Source organism: Musa acuminata, chromosome BXJ2-7, assembly GCF_036884655.1.
Source record: "Musa acuminata AAA Group cultivar baxijiao chromosome BXJ2-7, Cavendish_Baxijiao_AAA, whole genome shotgun sequence".
NCBI classification, from domain to species: domain Eukaryota; kingdom Viridiplantae; phylum Streptophyta; class Magnoliopsida; order Zingiberales; family Musaceae; genus Musa; species Musa acuminata.
Window position 1 is genome coordinate 22486465 of NC_088344.1, and position 27780 is coordinate 22514244.

The 27780-nt window shown below is 39.3% G+C and overlaps 4 protein-coding genes across 11 annotated transcripts; 3 read left to right on the forward strand and 1 right to left on the reverse strand.

Annotated features, from left to right (window-relative positions):
* Positions 1–334: 334 nt before the first annotated feature.
* On the forward strand, positions 335–7769 carry LOC135582929 (RNA polymerase sigma factor sigA-like). 5 transcript variants are annotated; one of them, XM_065117445.1, is made up of 10 exons: positions 335–573; positions 1541–2295; positions 3071–3269; positions 3405–3497; positions 4797–4925; positions 5448–5501; positions 5584–5661; positions 5748–5810; positions 6041–6153; positions 7498–7769. In XM_065117445.1, the coding sequence occupies exons 2-10, from the start codon at positions 1637–1639 to the stop codon at positions 7604–7606; spliced, it is 1497 nt and encodes a 498-aa protein (XP_064973517.1). In that variant the 5' UTR covers positions 335–573; positions 1541–1636; the 3' UTR covers positions 7607–7769. The 5 variants fall into 5 exon arrangements, with proteins under 5 accessions (XP_064973517.1, XP_064973519.1, XP_064973518.1 ...); XM_065117447.1 differs by having other exon boundaries at positions 347–631; XM_065117446.1 differs by lacking the exon at positions 335–573 and adding an exon at positions 638–778.
* An 87-nt stretch (positions 7770–7856) lies between these two features.
* LOC135617359 (pentatricopeptide repeat-containing protein At5g42310, chloroplastic-like) lies at positions 7857–12478 on the reverse strand. Its single transcript, XM_065117444.1, has 6 exons — positions 11208–12478; positions 9886–10038; positions 9682–9753; positions 9250–9349; positions 9108–9170; positions 7857–8951 (listed from the first exon to the last, which is right to left on the reverse strand). The coding sequence occupies exons 1-5, from the start codon at positions 12387–12389 to the stop codon at positions 9121–9123; spliced, it is 1557 nt and encodes a 518-aa protein (XP_064973516.1). The 5' UTR covers positions 12390–12478; the 3' UTR covers positions 7857–8951; positions 9108–9120.
* Positions 12479–12889: 411 nt separating this feature from the next.
* LOC135617363 (uncharacterized) lies at positions 12890–20541 on the forward strand. 2 transcript variants are annotated; one of them, XM_065117455.1, is made up of 6 exons: positions 12890–13351; positions 13440–13517; positions 14923–15004; positions 15582–15709; positions 15813–16023; positions 20211–20541. In XM_065117455.1, the coding sequence occupies exons 1-5, from the start codon at positions 13079–13081 to the stop codon at positions 16020–16022; spliced, it is 771 nt and encodes a 256-aa protein (XP_064973527.1). In that variant the 5' UTR covers positions 12890–13078; the 3' UTR covers position 16023; positions 20211–20541. The 2 variants fall into 2 exon arrangements, with proteins under 2 accessions (XP_064973527.1, XP_064973526.1); XM_065117454.1 differs by lacking the exon at positions 20211–20541 and having other exon boundaries at positions 12891–13351; positions 15813–16196.
* Positions 20542–21741: 1200 nt separating this feature from the next.
* On the forward strand, positions 21742–27680 carry LOC135617361 (protein FAR1-RELATED SEQUENCE 5-like). 3 transcript variants are annotated; one of them, XR_010488710.1, is made up of 4 exons: positions 21742–22041; positions 22649–24812; positions 24912–25031; positions 27338–27680. XR_010488710.1 is itself a non-coding variant. In XM_065117451.1 (3 exons), exons 2-3 carry the CDS (start codon positions 22705–22707, stop codon positions 24949–24951), a joined length of 2148 nt encoding a protein of 715 aa, XP_064973523.1. In that variant the 5' UTR covers positions 21742–22041; positions 22649–22704; the 3' UTR covers positions 24952–25185. The 3 variants fall into 3 exon arrangements, 1 of the variants encoding a protein (XP_064973523.1); XR_010488711.1 differs by lacking the exon at positions 27338–27680 and adding an exon at positions 27173–27327; XM_065117451.1 differs by lacking the exon at positions 27338–27680 and having other exon boundaries at positions 24912–25185.
* Positions 27681–27780: the final 100 nt, after the last annotated feature.

The following is a 27780-nucleotide window of genomic DNA, read 5'->3' on the forward strand; positions in this document are numbered from 1 at the left end:
TTTTTATAATATATTCAAAATAGTATTATATATAATAAAAAAATACTTGGAAAAGAAGAGAAAAGAAAAAAAATTTGATGTATGAGGTATTAAGAAAAGAATAATATTAGAAAAATCTGAAAATGAGAATTCTCGAAAATAGTCTCGGAAGAGATTTGTTTTTCCCAAATTCGATATAAATAGATATGGAGATAGATAGAGACAGAGAGACATGGAGAGAGAGAGGGAGGGAGGGAGAGGAGGGGGGGTGTGGGCGAGGGAGATAACGTAGGACCGGGGTGGTTTGTGAGTAGATGGAGAGCAGTTGTAGCTTTTGTATGGTGGCATCGATGACTCCGATAAGATTGCGGCCATTGGAGTGTTGTGTCTTGGGAGCGGATGTGTGCCACAAGCGCGTGTGAAGTATCTGCTCCACCCAATGGGCGTCCGCCCTCCCATATCCCTTGTTGGTCGCCCACTGTCACCTCGTGCCAATAGCCGCGGAATACTCCAAACCCGCAGCAGAAAAGCAGCTGCTCCCTCCCTCGGTTTTCACCGCCTTTCTAGCTGCGGCCGCCCGACCGCCACGCTCTGGTGCGTCCGCCCCCACTCTCGGATCCACCTTTTGCGGTTCTCTCTTTTGAGATCAGAAGTTAGTTTTTATTTGGCGCGTGCCCATGCTAAAAGAGTCGCCCTTTTTCCCCTTTCTTATCCTTCTTGTTCTTCTGGTTGTTGGTAATTGATCGGAAAAGATGACAAGGATTTGTTCTTGATGTTTGTGGTCATCGCCGTCTTTCTGGTAATTCGTAATTGCGCGTTTCTAGTAATTGCACGGAGAAAAGATTCGTTCTTGGTTTCCCTGTCATCTTTTTCTCCGCCGGTTTGCTGCCTCTGTAACGCTCATTTCGATTCTTAATCTGTCCATTGGGTTTCTTCCATGTTGGTATTGTTTTGGATTCATGTCGTGTAGGAACGCCAATGAGCGATTTTTGGATTAGAATGCTCAGATCTAGTGGAGTTTGCTTCGTTTGATTGATCGCGGATCAACCTTCGGTGCTGGAATTAGATCGCTTGTCTCAAAGATTCCATCTTGCTCATAACCTCCTTGCATGTGAGAATCCAAGCTATCTCAGGAGGCTCCGACTTTTAGTCTGTTGGCTTTTGTTGTCTATCTCGGCGTCTTTGTGAAATAGCAACTTTTTTGGTTATATCCGGGCAGTGTTTCTTTTTGTTATCCTGTCCAAGTAACATCCCTCTGGATGATTTATCGGAATTGATCAAGAGTGCATAGCAATTTCGACTTTCAGCAGAATTTTCAGTCATGTTTTGCGATCATTAACCCAAGAAAGTGGCACTTGTTAGGCCTGCATAGATTCTTCTCAGTGCCAAGGTTTCTGATTCTTTCAAACTTATTTTAACGTGCCACTTCTTATTCCTTTAAGTCTAAATAACTTTGATATATAATTCACAGTTCATCCCTTTCGTATCATACCTTATGATCGGTTTTCTGTGCCCAGTACCTCGTTGATAGAAGACTGAGAACATGTCTTTTTCTTAATAGGTGGATCACTCTTTTATTGCAATTTGGAAGACATGGCTTTGGCTCGACAAGGTTATTGACCACGTGTAATGGTGATGCACAGACATTTTAGGCTGGATGATGGCTACAGCAGCAGTTATTGGATTACACACAGGAAAGAGGCTTCTGAGCTCTTCATTCTGTCAAACCGACCTCACTGAGAAGTTATTCTCTGTTCCAGATCATGGTTCACTGCCATTTTCGGGTGGCTCCACTAAATGCACCATAGTTGCAAAGAAGTCTTCTCATTTTGGGTCAAATGTTCCACCAACCAGGCACATACCGACTATCAAGGCACTGAGAGAACGTGTCAATACTTCAGCTCCTTCAACTAGCGATACATGGTCTGAGAGGCCTGATCTTGAATCTTCTCTAGAGGTCCTCATTTTGCTACAGAAGTCTATGTTGGAAAAGCAATGGGAACTTCCTTTCACACAGATGACAACTGTTGTTGCTCCTGAGAATAGCTGCCAGTTGCCAGAAATTACTCGTTCAGGGATATCTGCCCGTGAGAGGAGAACTATTTCCAGTAGGAAATGTTTTAGTCATAAGGCTAATTTGGTGCCATCAAGCAGAGTGAAACAGCTTCATCCAAGTGTTAGTCGCGAGTTACTTAAATCTGACATTAGTGGTTATGTGCGGGGCACCGTGAGTGAAAACTTGCTGACACATGCAGAAGTCGCAAATCTGTCAAAGACAATAAAAGCTGGTATACATATACAAGAACAGAGGGCAAAGTGAGTTTTTTGTCTCATGCAATTTGGACTTATTTACTATTAGCATACTGACAGACAATCTTCATCTCTTTTATTTTTCTTGTTGGAATATCAAGAATCAACTGAGAGATTGGAAATTCAAGTCTTTGTTTATAACTCAGTTCTTTTAATGAAAGTAGAGATGTAGCAACAATTTGTATATCTTGTAAATTGCCAATGTGATTTTGTCAAGAAATAGTAATTAAACTTATCATGCTTATCTCATCCAGCTCCTCTTTTAGATGGAAATTTCTAGTGTTTGGGTAATTTGCTTCTGAAAAATCTTAATTTTGTTGTATCATATCTAGAAGCTGCTTCAATTCCTTTTTGCCTATATTTGGGCCATATCTAGCAACAATTATAAAGGTAAACAGTATAGTTCGATCCCTTCATATTGCCCTAGGAGAGCTTGATGATTATAATAAGATTGTTCATTTTTGGTAACTACATAAACCGTTCATTATATGATCTTGAGCGCATGAAGAGCTTTATAATTTTGATAATTTTCAGATTTCATTTCTTTTTTCTTGAAGATAAAGGTGGTTCTCATTTTTTATTTACTTTGCTCGATGTAGTCAAATTTATCTCGTTACATAGAGTTGCGATAAATCTTTCAATCATGAAGATTAACTGCTTTATGGCAAGCAAATCTCATATGAGTTTGCTGATTGGAACTAAAAGCTACTTGATGTTGTTATTGTTGCTTGCTGCTGCTACTAGCTTCTGTGGACTATGACCAAACTGTTTATGGTTTCAGACTGCAGGATAAATTGGGATTTGAACCAACTGACAGACAGCTGGCTTCTTCATTGAGGATGTCACGTGCTGAGTTGCACACAAAAATGATCGAATCTTCTTTGGCAAGGGAGAAGCTTGCAATGAGCAATGTTCGTCTAGTCATGTCTATTGCACAGAAGTATGATAACTTGGGAGCAGAAATGACTGACCTTATCCAGGTAAATCTTCTTTTGTTTTTCTTTTAGACTTGTGTTAACTGGCATAGAAAAGTTCTTCATGTTATTATTTTCTGGCATGAATTTCACAGTATAAGCTGCAAGTTTTCGTTGTTAATATAGTTACTTGTTTCACAGGCTGGTTTGATTGGGCTACTTCGTGGGATAGAAAAGTTTGATTCTTCCAAGGGCTTCAGAATTTCTACTTATGTATATTGGTGGATACGACAGGTGAATCAAATTATGCTTTAGCTGTTTGATATTTTATGCTAGGTAGATCAGCACATATTATGATGGAAAAGTCAGAGATCAAACCCCATATTTCTGTTTTTGTCTGGGTGATCCTTTGCTTTAGTTGTTTGATAGATTGTGCAGTGGATAGACTTGCTTTTTCTGCTTGATATTTCTTATATTTTTTTCAATTGGCAAAGTTATCAGTTAATTGGAGTCTATGTTTGATATTGGATATTATGTGGTTAGAACAACTTTCTTTTATGGACTTCTTGTTGCAGCGGATAAACCTGCTTTGTCTGCTTGGTATTACTACGTGTTTTTCAATTGGTTAAATTATGAGTTAATTGAAGTTTCTGTTTGATATTGGATATTATGTGGTTAGAAATAATTTCTTTTATGGACTACTTGTTAGCCAGCATCATTCACAGTCCTTTGCTTTTGAATTTTTTTGCTTAATATGAAACATCTAATTACCTAGCATGTGCCATAAGAAGATGGATGCCAAAGATGGAAATTTTACCTAGTAATTGGTTGGAAATAGGTAGGAAATTAGTTTGCCTTTTTGTTGGTTGTTCATGCAAAATGTAAGTTCTCCTTTACAGGTAGTTAACTGATTCCTTCACCAAAAAACTTCTATATGTTGTTTCTTATGTTTCTTTCTCATTCAGGAGTCATTTAAGTTCCAAAAGACATTCAAGTGAGATCCTAAAATGGCAAGTTGATATTAATGATCACTGTGGCTTCCTGGGCAGCTTAGACACGAGAGGATAATGTTGATATCCGATCAGTTTTCCTAATCAATTAAATATTTAGTGTCGTCTTACCAAAGTAGATCTAAGTCTGTCCCATTGTTCCTGGTCCATTTAAACCCAAATATCGTAAAATTCTGCCATGACCAGTGAAAGCGGAAATTGTTAGGTCAAACCATAATGAGGCATATATAATTCATAGCTCCTGATTTGGTTCATGTCACAACAATTCTTCATTTGTAAAAGTTTTTTAAATGTTATTTGAATCACACACAGATGATAAGCTATTTTCTCTTTCTTATCTATGATCTAGAATTATGTTTCCAGAAAGTCTTAACTTGCGGATCTTAAAACTTCAATTCCCACTGGGTTCACATCTGTGCCTCATATAGCTGCTCCTCAATCTTAGCATCTATTTTGATAAATGCTCGATATGGAAGCTTCTATTATAGCATAATGCTACATGCTTATTTGTTTCGATGGTATAGTTTATTATTAAATATGAATTTCATGCATAAAATTTAATAGACACTGTCTTTCTTTCCAGGGTGTCTCGCGAGCATTGTTTAAGAACTCCAGGACATTAAGACTGCCTACTCATTTGCATGAAAGATTAAGTTCAATTAGACATGCAAAGATTAGATTGGAGGAGAAAGGAATTACACCATCAATTGACGTAAGTGAACTTTTATCATACTGTTGGATAGTTCTCCATTTTTCCATGCATGCTTAGTATAGTGCAACATTTTGTTTTTGGGCCTTTCTGCAGTTGACATACAGAAGATGATCTTTATGCTATTCCACTTGCATAATCATTGTTGTTTATAGTTTTCATTATTGTCTTGGTTTAATTGCTAATATATGGAACAGAAGCTGATAAGGCACCTGTCCAGTATCCCTGGTGTTAACCATCTTCTTCATGATCTTGACTTTAGGAACACCCTATCCTATTAGTTCTCTGTGACCTTGAAATCCATAAGCACTCCCTTTTGCTTGTTCTATCATATTTGTTTATGCCCCTATGGTAGCTCATAATGTTTTTATTCAGATTTAAGAGCTTGTTTCTTATTGTTTAGGAAATTAAGCTGCACGATTTTCATTTCTTTTCGTTACTCTATAGAAAGGCAATTGTTTAATAGTGAACTTTACTTCTCTGTGAAGTTTGTAATGATTAGATAATTTCTTTTATCCTTTACAGAAACTTGCAGAGACCCTAAATATGTCGCAGAAAAAAATAAGGGATGCCACACAGGTATGGATTCACATTCTTAGTAATTGTATTTGATCTTGTTAAGTAGCTGTTTGTTCCTTGCATTTAATGGTCAGAGATGCAGGCAGCGAGCAAAGTACTTTCTCTTGATAGGGAAGCCTTTCCCTCATTAAATGGCCTTCCTGGCGAGACTCTTCACAGTGTAAGTTTAGCAACTCAATTTCTATATAAAAGGTTTATTGATTATAAAAATTCTCTTTATTTCATAACACCATTTATTTCCTTCAGTATATTGCAGACAGAAACGTTGAAAATAATCCATGGTATGGTTTTGAGGAATGGTCTCTCAAGGTATGCATAGTAAATGTTCTATAACATGGACTTTAATTTTCATTGAAGTTGGCTTGTGATTCTTTTCTCTCTGTTGAATAAATCTAGCAACTTAGGGTTTTCTTCTTGGTTATTGCTCAACCTCATTTGAATAGACAAACTTACTAATATAGGTTTTGGATGATTCTTAATTCATGCTGCTATTTTGTCTCCATCATGCAACCATGATATTTATATTCCAATCTATCCAGGATGAAGTAAAGAAGCTTTTATATACAACACTTAGCAAGCGGGAGAGAGAGATTATTAGACTTTATCATGGTATTGACAGTGAGTGTCATACATGGGAGGATATCGGCAAACGGTAAGCAGTTTATTCTTATCAATTTCTGATTTAATTCTGATTCAGATTTGTTTTCTTGAGACAACTCTGGGAGATATGAATATTTACTTTCAAGGGAAAAAATGTATTTACTTTCAAGCTATATGATAGAACTTCTCCAGTTGACTCTTTTCCTTCTTTCTCTCAGAAAGAAGTTGTTTGGAATATATATATTTTTTGTTGAGATGTGAAGAAAGGTTCTAGAATAATAGTGTTCTTAAAGTAGTCTTCTTTTTCTGTGGAAAAAAATGTGAAAAAAGTTTTTTATTCCTGATCAAAAGAAGAAAACACCACCACCATATATAGCACTTCAGAGAGCACTCTCAAACTATCTACTTGAGTGTTCGTGACCCCAGTATCAACAGTATTATCTACCGAAACAAAATTTTACAATGCAATCCCAAACAAACAGAATTTGGTAATCTCCAGCCAACTGAAGAAGAAATCTATCTTTAGCACTGCAAACCATTCCAAATCTACATTTCCAAAAACGATTCTCCCTTGAACAATCAACTGAAAATTGGCATTTTACAGTTGTATGATGCATCTCATAATCTTTTATGTACTAGCCTGCTTATTGAACATGTGATATTTCATTCATTCGATGCTAAATACAAAGCAAAGCAACAAACATTCCTCTACTTAACTTCAATAGTAAGCACTTCCCTTGTAATTATCAGTAATCAGCAGTTCTTTCCCATGTTCGCTTGGTGATTTTACTACTACTATAAAAAAAGGAGTTTTCAACTGTAATAACTTTCTTCAAGTGCAGCTGATTGACATGGTGGCCTGACACATTATATGCTTCCATTATCGAGTATGACCTGATGAATGCATTTTGTCCATTGAGATCAGTTCAACAGCAACCACAAATGCTTAGGATTTCATCTTTCTTCTGTATCACTATTGATTTTGTAATGTCACATAAACATTCTCCTATAGCTACAACTCATCTATGCTTCTTCATTTCATCAACACTACCCTGGTGCAACATCATGCAGACTGCATCTGCAACTTTCTTTTGAATCTTCGGTGTGTTCCATTCGCATGGTTAGTCTTTTACATTTAATCAGAAGTTGAATCCTTCTTAGACAAGGATTCTTTAATTGGAAAAAGGGAAACAAGATAACATGCTTTCCTTGATGCATTTGTTTATATGTCCTAAAAGTGGTGATGAGTCTTCTACATTACGGAGTACATCTGTATTTGAGTAAAGTTTCTGAAAATATTGAAACTATCGAATCTTGGCATGACAATTTCTACAACTATGTGCATAGATAGATATGCATACTTGATGCTTGTTAATAGCCATGTTTTCTTCTTCAGGTTTGGTTTGTCGAGAGAACGCGTTAGACAAGTGGGGCTCATCGCCATGGAGAAGCTCAAGCATGTGGCAAGAAGAAGAAAATTGGAGGCAGTGTTGGTAAAGCATTAAAATGACATGTATCGATCGGCTTGGCACTACATGATGACCATGTATATGAAACAAAAACAAACATGGATCTCTACATTTATTTTTCATCGAGAAGTAATTATACGTGTACATGTTTTATGGTGCAATTGGAAATACTCGCTGGTCAAAGAATTTTGTTTCACAACATTGCTTCCCGAGCTGGATATCATTTCGTATATTAATGATGTTCTTGTAAGTGAAACATGATGGCCTTTGATTTGCATGGAAAATCTAGAAAAATCAATTGGCCTAACATTCTTCATCTCATAGTACTTGTGGCACATTACAGACAGTCATATATTAAACTTTGGCTGGACATATACTTCAAAGCATTGCATAACTAGTTCTTTACATTCTCTCTCACATGACACACATGTATGATGTTTCTCATGACAGAACTAAACAACTTTTGGCTAGGCTGTGGTTGCTTGGATAATTCAGATCCTCACTTGGAAAACCAGCTTGACTGATAAAATCAAAGTAGATAGCACAAACTAATGGAGGTTGTAAATGAGTATTTGGTTTTGTACATGATGGTATCGCATAATGGCTTTTTTCTGTCAAAACAATCAATACTTGTAGTAGTTTAGCAGCTCAAGGTTAGATGGAGAAAGTTTAGGATCTCCTGGTGGAGACGAAGGTAAGAGAAACTGATGTCCAATTATGCATTACCACCAATGGTTTACCCCCTCCAATTCTCAGTGTCAAAACCCCAAGTTCCTCCAAATATCGTTGACAAGATGTTGATAGATAGAAACTGTCATTGTTGAACTACTGAAGGTAAGATATTAGAGGAAACTGAAGTTACTGAACACTGAACCTCCTATAGCGTATATAGAGGCATTGCATTCAGGGCTTCTGTGCTGATCTTTCTCCCAATGAATTCCCAGGTAGATCTTCTCCTTTCCTCCTCCAGTAGTAAAGTAAGAAACGTAAAAAGAAAGAACCTACCAGAAAATAAAGATTCAATCTCCGAAATTTCTAGATCCCAAAGTCACCTTTGAAGGTCTTATTGTCTGATGCTGTTGATATGATTCTGTGAAGCTGCCATTTGTAGGTGATTTCTGACAGCGATAAGTGCATGGTATTCCTCTTTGCCACACATTGCATTGTGCCATGCATGACTTTGATGTCTTTTGATTCCCATGAGTTGAAATGCTACTCATCGTTAGTGAATGAAGCCAAGGATTCATTGTCAGATGGAAGACAACCCTAGCTCTGAATGAGCAGTTAACCACACCAGGTAATTTTTTGATCTCAGTGCAATACCAAAAACAGATTTGGCAACAAAATCACTTGAAAGATGCTTCTCTGGCCCCATTTTTATCTGTTAATTAGACAGCTCCTTGTCAGAAACCCTCAAATGGAATATACAAATAAGCAAGATGTAGATCTCTTTTTCATCCCAGATAGTGAAATATTTTGACAATGAAGACTTGCAAATATATAGAGGGAAAAAGATATCTGTATATATATATTTTACCTCGTTTGTGAAGTCACTGGTTTCCAGATCGTAGAAAGGTTTTTGAATTTGTACTAAAACCACCTGAATACCACCAAGAACATTAATAGAAAAGGCAATTGCATGTACAAAACATAGCTATACCTCATGCTACTGTCATTACCTCTCTGTTCACATATAATTGAGGCATTATGCAACATCTCTCTAGCTTTTCTATCAGGTGTGCAGCCGGCATGTTCCATCTCTTTATATATTATTGGAACCTGAATGACAGGCAAAGAAACTTATGTCCACAACCTTGGAAATAAAAAGAGTTCTAGGAAAGGGCTGACATCTTCATCACCAAACAGTGTGCAACACAAGAATAAACACCGGTCAAGGAAATCTGGCAAGTCAATCCAAAATATATTGAACAGTAACTAAACTATCTTTTCTTATACCAAGGAGGAAAAAGAAAATTAAATTCCTACATACTCATGTATTTAGATGAAATAGATGAAGTATTGCACTCTACTTCCGGCCAAATGTACTTAACTTCCCACTTCTGGTTAAGCATTAAACAGAACAAACAGGGAAAAAAAAAGAATAACCTGACCTGTTCATATTTTTTACCCCTCATGAATGCTTTCATTAAAGTACAATAAGTAACCACATCTGGACTGATGCCCTACAGAACCAATAATAGTCCTTTCTAGTCAATTCTGATTGTAAAATCTTTAAAAGATAACAAAAGCAAAGGACAAAAGAGATAGTAGATCATATAATAAATTTGATCTTGTTCAGCTCATAAGTCACTTACACTTTCCTTGATATGTTCAAAAACTGCCATTGCCTCAAGGTGCCTTCCGGCAATACCAAATGCATTCATCAACAGATTTAACATTATAAGGTTTGGTTCAATGCCATCTGCTTCCATTAGCTGAAGCACCCTCAAAGTTTGTTCACACAGCCCCTAACAAAAAGGCAAGAATATAAATAATACAGAAATTATCAGGAAAATCACACACTCAAAAACATACATGTGAGAGAATTCCAGTGCACTGAAAATTGCAGTGTGAAGTAGGTAACTGCATAACCAAACTGAGCTAGATAAAGCCTACTCATGCTCAAGCTTTGCTTGATATTAGTAACTGGTATCAAGAATAAGCATCTGAATTTGCTATGTTATAAAATTATGTCCCAGCCGGACCTCCTTTGCAAGCATCACATGTTATAAGTCATCTATAACTCACATTTATGACAGAAACTTAGAAGCAAACAAACAAATGCAATATAACTCTAGCTATGTGACAACTGCCTTGACAATCTATTATTAACAGATACTACTTTATTTTGAGAAATATATTGAAATAATATATGTTCAAGCCAGTTTGAAGCCAAGCATAGTTACATCCAACTAAGTTCAAGGTTAGTTTGAAATTGATTTAGAGCCTCATCTATTGTTTGTTTAATCTCAAACTGAACTTAGCAATCTAGAGCTCTTTACAAATGGGTTATTTCAGTTACTGGCCTGAAAGTAGGACAACTATAAACAAGAAAATGCTAACAGAATCTAAACATCCCAAAATAAAAACACCGACAAAAATGGAAGAAAAAAAACCTCTTGCACACAATAACTCTCACTGTTACAGTCCTGTCCATCACAAATGGACACCTAAATCTTCCGATTGAGGCTAAAAATAATCACTTTATGTGTTTCAATGTTGGTAATTGCTGGTTTAGCTAATTACAACATTTGATTTAGAAGGAATCAATTATGAAAAAGAAGAAACTCCCAAGTCTTTGTCATGAAATAAATGCTTTGACATTGAGGAAAACCTTTCTCCTGCAACTTTTGCTGTCACTAATTAGAAGGAACATAGATGGCAGTCAATCAAGAGTGAGGGGCTCACTGTCTGTGCTGCATGCATCTCTACCCGGCTATTGAAACCAATGGAAGCTAAAAGAAAGCATAGCACAGCATGGTTTCTCCATTTCAAAGCAAGAATTGTTTCAAAGATTTCAGATATACAAAAATTCTGGTTAAAATCAACAAATATCAGCAGCATCAAAAGATAAGCAATGTAACAATGCTTCTTATATAACAGTAAATTCAACAGACTGATTAGACAATCTGCGCACCTGCTGAGCATATGCATTTGCCAATACACAGTATATGCTCGCTGAAACCTGCATACCTTCGGCTTTAAGTGCAGCCACACACTCCTCAGCATTGTGGAACGTACCATACTGACCATATATATCCACTAAAATTGAATATATGATGCCACTTTCTCTTAGACCTCTATATTTCATACCCTCGAACAATTTCTTCATCTCATCCCATCTTCCCCGCTCTCCTAACTGATCAATGATATTAACAAAGATCTTAGGATCAGGGTACAATCCTGCTTCCTGCATTTTTGCAAAGAATCCAAGAGCGTGTTTCAGATCTCCAGCCTTGCAATGCCACCGAATCAGTGCATTCCAAGTCATGATGTCCGGTTTCAAGCCTGTACTCTGCATTTTCTCAAATATCTTAACTGCTTCATCCAACTGACCATACTTCCCAAATGTATCAATCATACCATTGTACATCCTCACGTCAGGTTCAATCCCTAGCTCATGCATCTCCACCACAAGGCTCATAGCCTTCTTCCACATGCCATTGTCCCTGTAAAGCCTTATGATTTTGCTATAAACGAAAGAATCCAACCAAAAACCCTTCTCCTTCATCTCTCCAAGAACCCACCAGGTGTCCTCTAACCGCCCGGAATGGACGTACGAATCCAGGAGGAGCAAGTAAGTCTCTCGATTCCGATCGATGCCCTCCTTGCCCATCTCGACCAGCAAGCGATCAGCCATCAAGAGCTGCCCTTTCCTCAAGAACCCGCCGAGGAGTGAGTTGTACTCCCTCGAGGTCAGCCGATGGCCGGACCACTTCATCTCTCGGAAGACGGCGTCAGCCTCGAGCGTCCTCCCGGTGAGTCCCAACGCGTAGACGAGGCGGGCGTAGCACGCCGTGCTTGGGCGCATCCCCGCCGCCTCCATCCGGCTCAAGAGGTGCAAAGACCGGTCAAGGCGGCCCTTTGCGCAGTGGGATTGGATCAAAGCGTTGTAGGATTCCCGCGAAAGCTCTTCCTTCTCGTTTTCTTGACCGACTCCATCATCAAGGTGGTCTTTTGGGACCAAGATCGAATTTTTCGGTGCGACAGCAGCGAGTTTGCGGAGGTCACGTCGTCCAGGCGGGGAAGAAGTGAAGCCACGAGGGAAGGGATTAAGAAGGGAGGGTTTTAGGGGGAATCCGATAAGCGCAGCTTCCATTTCCACTCGTTCTGGATTCAACTCATATTGGTTTCTACAGAAATGAGAGGCCAATGGAGAGACTGAGAGCGAGATTTATGGAGCGAAGCAGAAGGAGCACGAAGCAGCCACCGGGGAGGATATCTTTACTTCACGGCGTACGGCCCCGTTCTAGTCGCGAAACATGACGTGGCGAACACTGACGCGGCAGGACAGGGCGGGGCCCATAAGTCCCCTTCACGTGGGCCTATGGCGTCTTGAATCGTGCCTTCTTCCGGGTCCCGAATAGCTTTTCTTCTTTGGCTGACTGCTGCTGACGTGACTTGGCGGGACCGTTAACGGATCGTACCATACGACCCGAATCCGACAAAAACCGTGACGGTCCGATTAGTTTATTGTAACGGTTTCGGTAGAGGCCAGTGTGACAATGTAACGGGCCATTTATAACGTTGATTTGGACTCGCAGTGCGCTGTTCGCACATCGTTTTCCCGGCGAGATCAGAAGCCAAACATGTGGCGATGGCTCCGCCGCAACGGGGAGCGAGGCGCCGATTCAATCCACCTCCCTCCTCCCTTTCCCTATCCAAGTCTACCTTCAATGCACCTCGTTTGTTGTCGTCAATTCCTCGTCTTTTTAATCTGCCGCTCGCAAGGACGCGGCTTGCTCTGCCAGCAGGCATCGAGCTTCTCGTGGTCCCCGGTGAGCAGCCATGAAGTCCCATCGCCTCGTAATTCGCCGTTCCGGAGGCCTGATGCCATCCGGAATCCCGAGCAAGCCGAAGCTCGGCCTTAGAGTTCTCGGAATCTTCTCGGCGTGGCCGAGGCTTGCGTCCTTTGCGCCCGTGAAAGCCAGCTCGGGCGTCGGGGACACCTCCGTCTCGCATTCGACCATCGTTCCCGCTTCCGCGGCCGAACCGGGGCAACGAAGGGATCCCGTGCTGGGTTCTTTGGAAGTTGATGACGTGGAAGAGAAGCTCGAAAAGGCGAGATCTTTCTCCGTTTGGCTTGATGTCGCCGCAATGGTTTTGGAAGAAAAGAAAGTGCCTTATCAGTCAAGATTTTTCCTTGCAGGTGATATATAGGTTCCGATTCTTCGCGTTCCTCCCGGTGGCTGGTTCTCTGATGGGTTCCATAATCTGTTTTCTCAAGGTATGGTCGGACTTCATTAGATTGCTTCTTTGTCCGCTGGTCGATCTTTAATTTGCATGACAGGTGTTTGTTATTCGGTCGTCACCGACTCTCGAGTAATTAGAAGTGAAAGATACAGGTGCAGCCATAGGATAGGAGGTGTCAACTGGGCCAGGGGTTCTGAAATAACTAACCATACTCCATCCTACTCCGCGATAAAAGCTAATTTGGATGGATATCCCATAAAATAGACAAACAAAAAGAATTTGGATGATTTACATGTCCAATCTATCACAGGAAAGGTGTCCATATGAGTTGAATTTTTGCAACCATTACTTGAATAACTTTTCCTTTTATTGATCTACTAATTTATATCATGTATTAATCTATATTTTTTCTTTTAGTTGTTCAGGTGACTTTAGTTGTGGGATCAATTGAGCAATACTAGATATGCAATTTTTCATGGTCTTCTATAGTAAACATTGATAAATGTTGCTAATTTCATTTACCAAGATGATGCCAGAGCAAATAGGCAATCTTTGGTGCATCAATAAATTGTCAATATTCTTGCTGTCATGGAAAGCATACGTCTTCTGAGAAGAGCAGCTGAGATTGTGGCCAAGAGATTCAGGGCTACATATCTTTCGATAACTGTAGACTCTTTTTAAATGACTCATATGAGGGTAGTTCAATTTGATTATATGTAACTGAATTCCTTTTCTGCATGTTTGTTGTTCTAGCTGTCCTCAAACTTGTTGTTAATGGAAGGACTACCTAGTCGATGAGGCCCCTTCTGTGAGATGGGAAAGCATGATACCTATGCAGGGTTAAGTTTGCTTGCCAAGAAGAACTACGACTCAGAATTTTAGCACTTAAGTTTCTCTGGTCCAACCTCACCATGGCTCCAAGGCTTACAACATTGAATTTTGTATATTAATATCAAATTGTCTTCACTGAATTATCTTAATGCATTGAGTATTACCACTTTCACAATGTTATGTTAATTATGTTTATAAAGTTTTGAGACAGTAGCGTGCAGTATTATGTGCTTTAATCAAATGATTTGAGTACTTAACATTTAGCTTCCCTGGTTTAACTTCTTTGGACTACTTACAGTCTTTCTATTTGAGTACCTTAACTTCATATTGGTCATGAATCATTTATGTTCTGATATTAATTTGTAAACATGGAAAACAAGTCCCACCTCGATAGCAATGAATGCACAATGAATTTCTAAGACTGGGCATTACATAACCCATTAAATTTGTTCAGATTCTATGTAGCTAAATTTACTTTCGGTTGCTTGGTACTGTATTTACAGGCAAGATGTCTTGCAGAAGGAAACCTTATCCTTTTTCATCTCTAGGAGTAGTTTCATACCTTCTTGAAACAGTCAGCAATCTTAACAATACCAAGTGCTGTGCAGGGTTGCACATCTGTGATAGATTCATTCGGAGAATATTTTTTGAGTGGTGGGAAAGTGATTCTGATGTTGGTTGGAGCCATTGGTAAGACAATGTATATCCAAAAATGTATACACTTTGAAATAGACATGAATTGTTTCACACGCCACTTACTAGGAAGCTATCAAGTTACAGTTCTTAGTTGATTAATCATAACATACTATGTCATGCAACTATCAATAGGCAATTTTTAGTATTTCAAGTTTTTTGTCAAATGATCTAAATTTTATAGTGGGTGCTAATTTCTGATTCTGTAGTTCTTGAAAAGATAATCTACTGGCATAAATTACACATCAATTTTGTCATTATTCTGAACAAGTTGACCTCTGGACTGCTTATGACTGTATCAGTAACAATTTAATGGGTTTCTTAATTTCTCCTAGAAGGATTGTTTGAATATGATATTGGACATTGACATGCCATTTAACTTGTGCTGAAAACATTGTCATAATTTTCTGGGTGTTATCTTGATCATATACCAGAGCTTACATAGACAGGTTATTACTTGGTAGTTGAAGCATGAAGAAGCACATTCTCATGCTGGTCTGTTCCTCTAGAGAAATGGTGTCATTATAGATAGTTCTTAATCTATCACTAACCTTCATTTTGTTTCACCTTTCAGATGTCTATCTTATTGGAACTGTGATGCTTGTGTTTGGAATGGGTCTCTACGAGCTCTTCATCAGTAATTTTGATATAGCAAAAATGTCCTCCTCTGGATCAAACCTGCTTGGATTATTCAAACTTCTGGTTTGTCCCTTCACTCAATTATAGTTTAGATTTTAGATATCAGAACAAGTTACTAAATATCATAATGTTAATTTCTAAACTATTCTGGCTTTATTATGTTAAGGAACGACCTAGGTGGCTGGAAATAAAGTCAGTCAATGAATTGAAGACTAAGGTGGGGCACGTCATAGTGATGGCTCTATTGGTTGGGATGTTTGAAAATAGCAAGAAGGTCACAATATCTTCTCCAGCAGATTTACTATGCTTCGCAGCTTCTATTCTGCTGTCTTCAAGTTGCCTTTATCTTCTGTCAAAGCTTCATGCCACCAAATGAAGTAAGCACGCCTGAGGTAGCAGCTTAAGATGTATCCCATAATTTCCATTTTCGTTTACTGTAAAACTGGTGTATCTTTGACAGTTATCATATTATTCGTCAGACATAACTCAACTGTACATATTGCTTATGATGCACAATCTGTAGAAAAATAATAGATGCTTTTCAACTGAAGGTTTGTGGAAGAATTTGTCAATTTCAACTCTATAGTCTGTAAATGTAGGTTCAGATGAGTTACGCATATTAATAGGAATATACTGAAAAATCAGGAACTGTTTTCTCAGAGTCAGCTATAGTCGTTTCTTATTTAATTTTTTTTCCTTTCGTTCAATATTAGTCTAATCTTCTGTTTTTCCTCAAGGTCTAAATACTTCCTGCTCTATCCCCAAACATGGACATAATAGTGTATGTTATCTAAATACTTCTCTGTCCCCAAACATGGCCATAATAGTATCTAAGCGAGAGAACCTTCAATACTGTTGTATGATACCATGGGCCTCCAATTTATCTTCTTTGTATGAAACAGCAACAAGCACCCAGGATGTATGAGAGAGCTGGGACCCTGCCATGCAATACTACTAGAATACTAGACTTGTTGCCTCATTAAATAGAAAATAAAAAAGGTAGGTAATGGATTTTAAGGTAGACAAATTGTTATACATAGAAAGGGAATTTTATCTTGAGAATTTTTTTAATAGATCTGTCAGAAATCATAAAAAGAATTGTAGTGATTTTCTATCATGAAATATGACAAGACATCTTTGCACTAAAATCACTTCAATGGCAAAAACTCTGATCAACGTCCATCCTTAATTATTGTTCCATCTAAATTACTTATCCATCACATTATATCAGATCTCACAAATGGATGCTGAATTCTCAAGAAATCCGAAGGGTTGGCTGTAGAGAAACCAATTTTGAGATGTGAATCATGGATTGCTCAATACTGATCAAAGTTACTCATGTAAGCACTTTGATAGTACGATAGTCCTTATAATGCTTAATAGACACTTTGTATAAGGTGCACTAGAGGGAGTTTCCTTTTCATGCTACTGAGACCATCCAGGAAATTGTTGCCGCTATCACTCAACTGTTCATTTAGAATACCAAAGTATAAGCATCACATTGCAATGCTAATGCATTGAATTGCAAACATCATGGTGTATAGTTGGTGGAACCATGTGCCTGACATCAAAAGAGGTCTCATTGATGATCTTTATATCTCCAAAATCCCTCTTTTTCTTTCAGAGATGAGAGAAAGGAAGAATCTTTTGTCAACTTTTTTTTTTTTCTCATCTTCATCCAGCCACAGAAGGAAAAGCAATTTCCTATTTTCTCCTTTCATACTAACTTCTTATTGGTTGAATCAAGGAGAGAGGTGGTCGGAAACAGATAATGTCATTTTCTTTCTGAAAGTTTTTTGTGTTCTTTCTCTACAGAATACACAGGTTTAAAGAGAAATGAAAATTTTGTGTTCTTTCTCCTCATGTTCCAAACAACAGAAGGAAAGTGGTCATCTCTTATCTTCTCATAAACTTTTGTTCTCTTCCACTTTTCTGTTCTGAGTAGTTTCATGCAATGCATCAGTATACTGCAATTGTAGGCAAAAAACTCCTGTTTTGTGTGTTTTATCTGTTGCCTCTTGATATTCTTTCTATCCAAAAAAAGGTGTATACATTTTTCTGGTCCTAAGCTTTCAGCCATGTGAATCATGAGCATGTGGAATGGCACCGTTCCCCTCTTCATCTGCCACTGATGACCAAGCATTGCATCAGTTTAAGGAATTCAGGACTAACAATTTTAGATGGTCGATGCTTGCAATTTTACACACCTGTCATCTTAAATTTTGTGTGGCATTCCTTCTTTGTTCAAACTCACTAGTCCACCAATCAATGAAGGTTAGGATATCCCCAGGTTGTCACTTGCAAAGTATAGCATGGAGGTGACCTCACAAGAAACTGATGGCTAGGAATATATGGGAAGTAAAATAACAGGTGATGCATTTGCACAAGTAACATGATGGGAACCTTTAAACTTCCTGAGTACAAGAAAGTAGTTGGATGTGGGTACTTGGGTAACCAATTATTACTGTGACCAGCAGATATGAGGAACAGGAAATTAGATCTTCTGAGAGGGCATAGAAAAATAATGGGATAAGTATGAGAGGATTTCAGTCAAACATATCTAAGTGGGAAAGCTAACTTTTGGATGTGATTAGTGAAGAACATGTTCCTATTGATTCAGTGGAAGTTAGAAAACTTATTTTTATAGTTCAACTTGCTCAAAAAAAGATCTGGTTTATATTTTTTGGATTCCCATATCAACATTCCTCCTTAGCAAAAACTGTTCCTTCCATGTCCCATGTTAGATTACCTACATTATTTGGCATCTCAAGTTGGAGCAGCATGGCAAAGCAGATTGAATTGCAAGAAACGGTGGCCAGATTTATGAGTTTCTGCATTCCTACTCTCCTAGAATTCAAAACAAAACCTTCATCTGTACTTTAAAGAGTGGTATCCTGGAAGTCATTTTTGGTTGAGTTCAATCGCTTTTAACATTTGCACAATGGCAATGAAGTCTAAGAATTGATCTCTTACTTTGATCACTTGTGTAAAGTGGGGTAGACAATGAACATGTTAATTGTTAGTGGTGCCACAGAAGCATGCCCACATGCTTGAGATCTGTATTCTCCTGAAGAATTTGGTAACCAAAGCTTAGTGTCCCAAAAACTTCTTAATCACAAAGGGGATGTTGGATTCAACACTATAATCTGGAGAATTGAAGCACTAAACTAATGTCTAGTTGTTTTGTCATGATGGCCACTTGTTTTCTCAAAAGAACCAGAAACTCCTCTCACTTTGACTTGACTCTATTCCTGGAACCTCTGCTTTCACAAAAGGAAGATGTACATGTGACACTGACATTAAAAGTATAATGTGACAAAACTTTAGTGTTTCCAGTGCTCAAGAGTACAGTTCACGATCTAATTGTTGGCGACACAAGTATTCCAAAAACCACCAAAATGTTCTTGACCTCTTTCAACAAATAATAATAAGAATTTCTGGATCTCATGAAGATGGAGGCTGGTGTGTTTGTTTGTTGTGTGTGTGTGTGAGAGAGAGAGAGAGAGAGAGACAGAGAGAGAGAGAGAGAGAGCGGTTACAAATGCATTTATGATCTGCTTGTTGGCACTTCTCTATGAGAAATTTACTTGGTATTATCAACTGTGTTCGTGAAAATTAAGTTGTAGGTAAGATAAAGCTTCCTTCATCAAGAAATCCTTTTAGTTTTTTTTAGGACTTCTGTCATTCATAGTGACAATAAGCTCCACAAAATAAGTCTAGTTCAAAGAGAACTCATTACTCTGCTTTCTTGTTCCCTTATGATTGTCATAATGTTTGTCCTCAAATTCCTGCAACTTTTTTCTTATATTCCTTTGGTTTCCACAACCTTAGTAATGAAATGATTTCAGTTTCAGTACTGAAAGCACCTACTTCATCTGGAAGACTTGTTTGCCATAAGTTCCTCCATCAAACCATATCTCTTCAATGAAAAAATCAGATGCTTCAGTGGTACTCACCATTTTGGATCCATTCACAAACTCAGGAAATTGCTTGTCCTCCAATCCAACTGGCCTCAGCTGGATGGTATGTCCTATTCTTTTAGGTCTTCTGAATCAGTAGGCCATGAACGCAACTGTAGCCTTTGGATTTCTAAGCTTAGTGCAGTCTAATCAAGGACAATATTCCCTTTGTCATTTCACTTTGTGGTCTGGTCTCAACACATTGTACTTTGTTCTGGAAGTTCCACCTCAGATGTCTCCTGACACCTGACTATGAATGGAAAAGATACTTGGCTATCTTACTAAGTTTGCCAAACGAATCTATCCTAGGCCTGAAAGGATCTTGCTTGTCCTTTGTTTACTGATACAATTGAGACAGTGGGTCCTGAAACCCTAACAAGCAGGCCATGCTGCATATTTTCTGTTAGTGACTTGGCTTCACTATTTAAAGAAGGGATGTTGCAGCCATAGATGCAACTCATTCCACCTTTCATCCTTCCTACCTCTACCTTCAGTCGTGTGACTCTCATCAGTTCAGCAGCTGATCCTAACCCTAATCCATGGCTCTTTTGGCCAAACATGTCTCGCCTGTAGCAAAGCTGATCATTGCCATTCTCCTCATGCAGCTCTTCCACTCGGCTGAAGCAGGAACCCTAGAATGCAATGCATGGGTGGCCTCCGGCTGCGCTTCGACGGTGCCGAAAAATCCATGCCCCAGAAAGCTCCTCAAGGATATTCATGGTAGATACTTGATGCAGTGGCAGTCACCCACCAACCCGGGACATAGCCCCAGTATCGGCCATGGCATCCCTCATAAGATCTGAATCTGATATTATTCTGTTCTGGTTAAAATGTTGCATGAACCGGTGTGCTCCTGTTGTACGCGCATGTGATGTATTGCCATAGAGTCTAACTTGTTTCCTATCATAAAGCTTCATGCAGATCTCCTTCTTGTCATCTGCGTAGCATCTCATGTTCTTACTTCATGTTTCCTCCATTGTGTGTGTGCATCTGTTGTTACATGAGCTTAAACTCTCCTTCTTGTCATCTGTTGTTTCCTACCTTAAAGGTTCATGCAGATCTCCATGTTGTCATCCATGTAGCAGCTCATGTTCTTACTTCATGTTTCCTCCATTCTTTGTGTGCATCTGCTGTTACATGAGCATGAACTCTCCATTTGTCTGGAGGTTTTCTGCACAGCTTTCTCATCACATGAACTCATGCAGAGATTGCCCCTCACTTTCTAAAGCTTCAATGTTTACTACAACACCTATGTATACAACATATATGCAACTGCTGAAGGTTAACATGGATCAACACCTGCTCAGCTGTTTCTAGTGCTAAGTTTATAGGCTATTTTGTATGTGCTTGATGTCTTCATTACAAATGAGTTATATCTCTCCTTTTTGTGTGTGTGGATGAATGGATGCTAACTTCCATGCATGCTTAAAACTAGTGATAGAAGACAAGTATGCATGTTTCCTAGTTTAAGCTCAGGTGTCTTTGCCCCTCCATTTCCTTGTATGTTCATGTGTCATGGTTTAAGCTCTTCTTTCATCATCACAATTTAAGTTAGTCTCTCTCTTTTTCTCTCAAATTGGACTTACCAACATTGACTTGAACATACAGAGCATCTGAAATTTTATCGTATAAATTTTGAAGATATCTAACTAGCCTTAATTGTACTTAGCAAGGAAATCCCTTTTCTGTCACTTACCTTTAAAATTAATATATATATATATATATGTATATGTATATATATATATGTATATATGTATATATATATGTGTGTGTGTATGTATGTATGTATGTATATATATATGTATATATGTATATATACATATATACATATATATATATATATACATACATATATACATATATATACATATATATAGATATATATACATATATATATATATATATACATATATACATATAGGTGTAAACAAAATGATCACGATTGGACAAGAAAACAAAATCAATATCGTAAAATTTTACGATAGAACAAAAATAAATTTTGATTAATTCCTAAGTGGTGGGGTCAGAGAAACGGGTATTCAAACGCAGGTTGCTAAAAGAATCCGACCCGCTATCGAATGTATAAAGAGTGGGTGGATTCTTTCCATCGCGTGATAGGTTGGGAACCGCTTGATCTTAATCCGACGGTAAAATAAAAAAGCCCCAACCCGTTGTTACGTTCCCGACCCCTAACCTCACCTCCCGATTACCAGGTTACCGCTGCCGATCCGTCTCCTGCTCTTCTTCCCGTCATTGACGCCCGCCACCTCTTGTCGCCGGCGAGAGGCTTGCCGCCGTCCCACTTCCGCCGCCGCAGTCGACGTTCTTCGAATCGAGGACACGCGGCCGGAGTCGGTGACGTTGTCATCGTTCCACCCTCCAGCCGCTTGGATTTCCAACAAAGACAAGGACTTGCTTGCTCTTCCGACCATCAAGGTGCTTTTTTTTTTTTCTCTTTCTTTCTTGTGGTCCCAAACGACACGAGTAGTGATGTTTCTTGGAGAAGAAAGAAAACAGATTTGTGGTTATTGGGCAAAGATTTGAAAGCTATTTGATTATAATTGTACGAGTATGATCTGTATCAGGCGATACATCATCTTTGAGCCTTGAATTTTGTCATAATCCAATGAATTCGGGCAGCTGCTCTCTGTGTATATGTCATCGAGTTGCCCTAGGAACTCTGCAATGATTTTATAGTTCATCCATCGAGTTTGACCTCAGAGTCCATCAGAAACTTAATTCAGTAAACAACCCAACTAATGGCCAGATGGTGGGATGGGATTGCAATTCTCAATTGGAGCTCTGGGTGAAGATCGATTAGAGTCCTACGCTTGCAAGCGTAATGAAGTTTATCAAAGATCATGTGATGAGGTTTATTTTATGCGGTGCATTTTAAGTCTTCATATATTAAGCGCATAACAAAAAGGATGAGATAAGATGTAAAAATTACATCCAACTTTTAAACGCTTTACGAGTTAGCAGTAGTGAATCAGTTGTGTTTATGAACACTTGTTTTTAGCCTATTTATTTTTTCTTCTTCTAGGAGTTGAGTTAATTGCTTCAGAGATGGGATAGTTTTTGGTCCGTGATTCTGGAACAATGGAGGGAACATTAAGTGAAGATGATGGATTGATAAGAGACAGTAGTATGGATCTGAATGACAGTACGAGTGACCCTCACATGGCATTAGCACTTGGTGCTCTTGGAATTGAGCTGAACTTAGATGGTCCTGACATTGGGGAACCGTGTATCGGAATGGAGTTTGACTCGGATGAGGCTGCAAAGGAATATTACATATCTTATGCTAACCGTGTGGGTTTTGGGGTCCGCATGAACAAATCGCGTCGCTCGAGGAAGGATGACACTGTGATCATGCGGCGCTTTGTGTGCACAAGGGAGGGGTTCCATTCAAAGAGGGTAATCTATGATGACGGCAAGAAGAAGAGGAAGCGAGGGACTACAAGGGAGGGCTGCATGGCAATGATCGAGGTGATTCGTAAGGATCATGGCAAATGGGTTGTCACGAAGCTCATTACCGAGCACACACATATGGTGGCATTCCCTGGTAAAGTTCAGCCTCGTGTTGACAATTCTATTATCCAAAATAGCTCAGGTTTGTTGCATGCAACATCTAGTGGAGGATTTGGTAATTTGAAGAACTTCAATAGAGGAATCAGAGTCAATCCCTTTGGGGAGGGAGGAGAAGCTGAGGGCCTCTTGGAGTATCTAAAGAAAATGCAAGCTGAGAATCCAGCTTTCTTCTATGCGATTCAAGTTGACAACAACAATTGCATGACCAATGTCTTCTGGGCTGATGCTAAAGCTAGGATGGCTTATCAGTATTTTGGTGATGCTGTGACATTTGATACAACATATAAGAAGACAAAGTACATGATGCCGTTTGCAACATTCAGAGGCGTGAACAATCATCTGCAGAGTGTTACTTTTGGGTGTGCACTACTCATGGATGAAACTAAGGGTTCGTACGTTTGGCTTTTTGAGACATGGCTTTCAGCCATGGGAGGACACCATCCAGATACATTAGTCACCGATCGAGATAAGGCCATGGAAGGAGCTATTACAAGGGTATTTCCAAATGCGCGTCACTGGTTTTGCAACTGGCACATCCTGAGCAGGTGCAAGCAGAGGCTGTCTGATGTTTATCTAAAATATGCTACCTTAAAGAGGGATTTGAAAGAGTGTATTAACCACTCTGAAGCAGTTGAAGAGTTTGACACTCGGTGGGAGTTGATTCTCGATAAGTATAACCTTTGGGATAATCCATGGCTGCAGTCGCTGTATGACGTTCGGCAGCGGTGGGCTCCAGCTTACCAGAAGGGTACATTTTTCCCCGAGTTATCTGCATCTCAGCAATCAGAAAGCTTGAACAAGTTTTTCAAGAGAAATTTCAATTCAAAAACTTCCCTACTTGTATTTATTGCACGATTCGATCAAGAGATGGCATCTCAGTATGAGAAGGAAGCTCAAGCAGATTTTGCTGCAGCCTATACTAAACCTCTTCTAAGAACTCCATCGCCTATTGAGAAACAAGCTGCCGAGGTTTATACAAAAGAAATATTTGACAAGTTTCAGGAGGAATTTATTGAATCGCTAGGATATTATGTTGATAAAATAGAGGATGGCCCCAATAACAAGTACAATGTAACTAAGGAGGAGGACAATCGTAGAGCCTACATTGTCATTTTTAGTGAGCCTGAAAAGAAAGCAAGCTGCAGTTGTTACAAGTTTGAGAGTTCTGGCATTTTGTGCAGGCATATATTGAGGGTTTTCTTTATCGTTGGTATACGTGTACTTCCGGAGTATTACATCTTGAAGCGATGGACTAGGGATGCCGCAAGTAGTGTCATACTAGATGAGCGAGCTACTGAGCCTGGACTTAATTTCCAAGATTGTCTAGTTGCTTGGTATAATGATCTTTGTCTTGATGCTGTCAAATATGGAATTGAAGGGGCTATGTCTTCTGAGATATACAAGGTTGCTAAGGCTGCACTTCAGAAAGCCTTAGCTGAAGTAGTTGCTGCAAAAAACACACAAAGAAAGGGGCAACAGAATATGCAGAGGTTTGCACGGCTCCAAAAGATGCAATATAAAATGCCACTCCCAAAGTTACAGACAAAGAAGACTCCTGCAAGATCAACTCAAGATGAAGTTGATAGAAGTAAAAGAAGTGTTAAAGATGATTCTAGGTATTGACTATCACTGCACCGTGTATTTAAGCTTGTTCCTTATTAGAAATCAAATTGATTCCTTTTTCTTCATTTTTCTTTGACTCTTAATTGTTTCAGAGATGCAAGTGTTACCAGTATGAATGGCGAAGCACACTGAAGAGTGATGCACTTTTATGGTGATTGTTCTCATTGATATATGATAGATTAGAACACTAGATCTTCTAACTTTGTTTCGAGGTATGGAATGAATTATGCTGTCTTGCTTGATATCTTGTTCTTAAAAGAATAGGTTTGGTCATGATTAATGGGGTAACTATCTGAGTCTATTCATTATGCATGATGTTTTAACATAAAATGTGCTTCAATTAGAAGGTTTCTTTAGCTTTTTATATTCTTTAGCCCATATATGTTAGAATGCTTGTGACAGTCTTATCTTTGCATCAGACTTATTCTTCAAGCTCTTAATTCTAGAATTATATGACACTCTGTTTTCTGAACAAATTGTCTCATCAAGGGAATTGTAGTTGCCCATACAAGTTGTGTTTTGTTAGAAAGTGCTTTCTTAGAAGTAGTTCTTATGTTAGGTAGACTTGGATTTAGTTCCTGGCTGTGTAAATCTAGTTGCAGTTACTACATGAATCTTTTGGGCTAATTACAGATTGCTCCATATAGTTAGCTATCTTTAGCATCCCGATTTCTACACTTTAAAAAATTACAATGACATCCCTATAGTTACCAAAGTGAAACATCTTCGTCCATTTACCCTAATGACATCAGTTTTACCAACGGAAACACGAAAATAAAAAGGTAAAAAGATAATTTTAACATTTGGTGGGAACTCGGTGGTGGCGGATGGCGGCGGTGCCCCCAGCTCACGTGCTCCAAATCCCGGACGCCAGCCCCCTCCATCCTCCATCGCAGTCGTCGTCATAGCTGGTGGAGTCTCTGCTCTGGTGCCCATTAGTTGGCCGCTAAATCTCTTGTCACAACTAGTGGCTCCCGGGCGTGCCACCGCGCTCGTCCTCGTAGCCGACGATGAGGACCTCATCGCCATAAAAGCCCCCGGCCATGGCGAGGGCCAGCTCATCGAAATTGGTTGCATACGTGGGTGCCAGGGGCTGACGGTTGATGGTCGTCGGTACGGACTCCATTAGTTGCGACGATCCAGATGCAAAGTGACACCACTCTGGATCTATATCAACGTCGATGCAGATGCAAAGCGGCGAAAGGATTGCTCGTCGATAAGTGGTGTCGGAACTGATGCAGCAGCAGGGGAGAGGCAGGAGCTCCAGCAACCCTAGCTTCGGGTCGAGGCTAGGATTTGTCCAATGGGTCAGCGACACCACCCGCCTCCACGAAGAGCGCGTTGCTGACCTCATCACCGCCCATCCCGCATCGCGCGAAATCTGCGTTGGCGCTGATGCAGATATCGAGCGGCCCTTTTGTCGCTTGGCGACTACGTCGATGTCAATGCAGATGCAAAGGGAGAGGGATCAAGCTCAAGATTCGCCCAACGGGTCATCTGCGAGGCGGCCACCATCTTCGTTGCAACATTCGGTGGTGGACTTGGTGGTGGCGGATGGCGACGGCGCCCGTAGCTCACGTGCTCAAAATCCCCAATGTATGTCGCTCTCCATTTGTCGTCATAGTCGTCGTCGCAAATAGTGGAGTCTACGACGTCATCCATCAACCGTCGACCCTCGGCACCCATAGATGCAGTCAATTTTGATGAGTTGGCCCCCATCTTGGCCGGAGGCTTTCACGACGACGAGGCCCTCACTGTCGATTATGAGGCCGAGCACAGTGGCACAAACAGAGCCGCTGGCCATAGCAGGAGATTTGGCAGCCAGTTAACGAGCGCGGACTCTATCAGCTATGGTGACGAATGGAGGGGGCTAGCGTCGAGGATTTTGAGCACGTGAGCTGGGGGCGGTGCTGCCATCCGCCACCATCGAGTTCTTCATTGAACATTAAAATTACCTTTTTATCCTTTTGTTTTTGTGTTTCTGTCGGTAAGACAAACGTCGTTATGGTAAACGGACCTAAATGTTTCATTTTCGAAACTATAGGGATGTCAACGTAACTTTTTAAAGTGTAACGATCAGAACGTTAAAGACAGCTAACTATAGGAGATAATCTGTAATTAACCCGAATCTTTCATGTGAGCTTGAAGCATATACTAATATGCCTGCCTGCTAGTTGCTTGCAAACATTATCATGCAATCATTTTCGGATACCTGAAATACTTCTTTAGTTCATTTTAAGATGTCTCGAGTTAATCATGCAATCATTTTAAGTTTTGCATCTAAATTTTGGTCCATTATTTGTTTGATTTACAAGTGTGCTTCACCGTATACGGTTTTGTTTTCCCTTGACAGTGCACTTTTTTTTTTTCACTGGATTTTCGTGTAACCAAATTGCTTATAGAGATCCGAGAAAATGCAATAGCACCCAATTTGTCTGATGGAACAACTGATACAAATTCTTGGAAGCTGTTCTGATTCTGTTTCTAATAATTGGATAAAACGTTCTTTTGCACTCAGGCATATATATATATATATTCTGATAACTACTCTCGGAGACAGACGGATGTCATGGGGACGATGCAAAGGTTGATAGTTTTCAGAATATTGCTGGTGTTTTATTGTAAAAAGCTAACCCCTTGTGGTATTATCTCATAAGTAGTAGTTGTCGGTGAAAGAAAATTTCCACCCAGTGTGTCTGCAAAAGATATAATCTTCCCTTTGTTCATGGATGAGTTGATAGCTTTTGCCTCTGTTCATTTTACTTTTTTGCTTTTGTTAGAGAGTGTTGTTATGTATAGGTATCTTATCTTGATTGGGGATAAAAGACTGATAATATATGATGATTTGGAAGGATCAACAACATACGCACAGTCAGTCGAATGACTGATAATATGATGAGAAAATATATCTTGACCATTTGCTAAATCATACATAAAAAAAATTTATTATTCTTTTTGCTA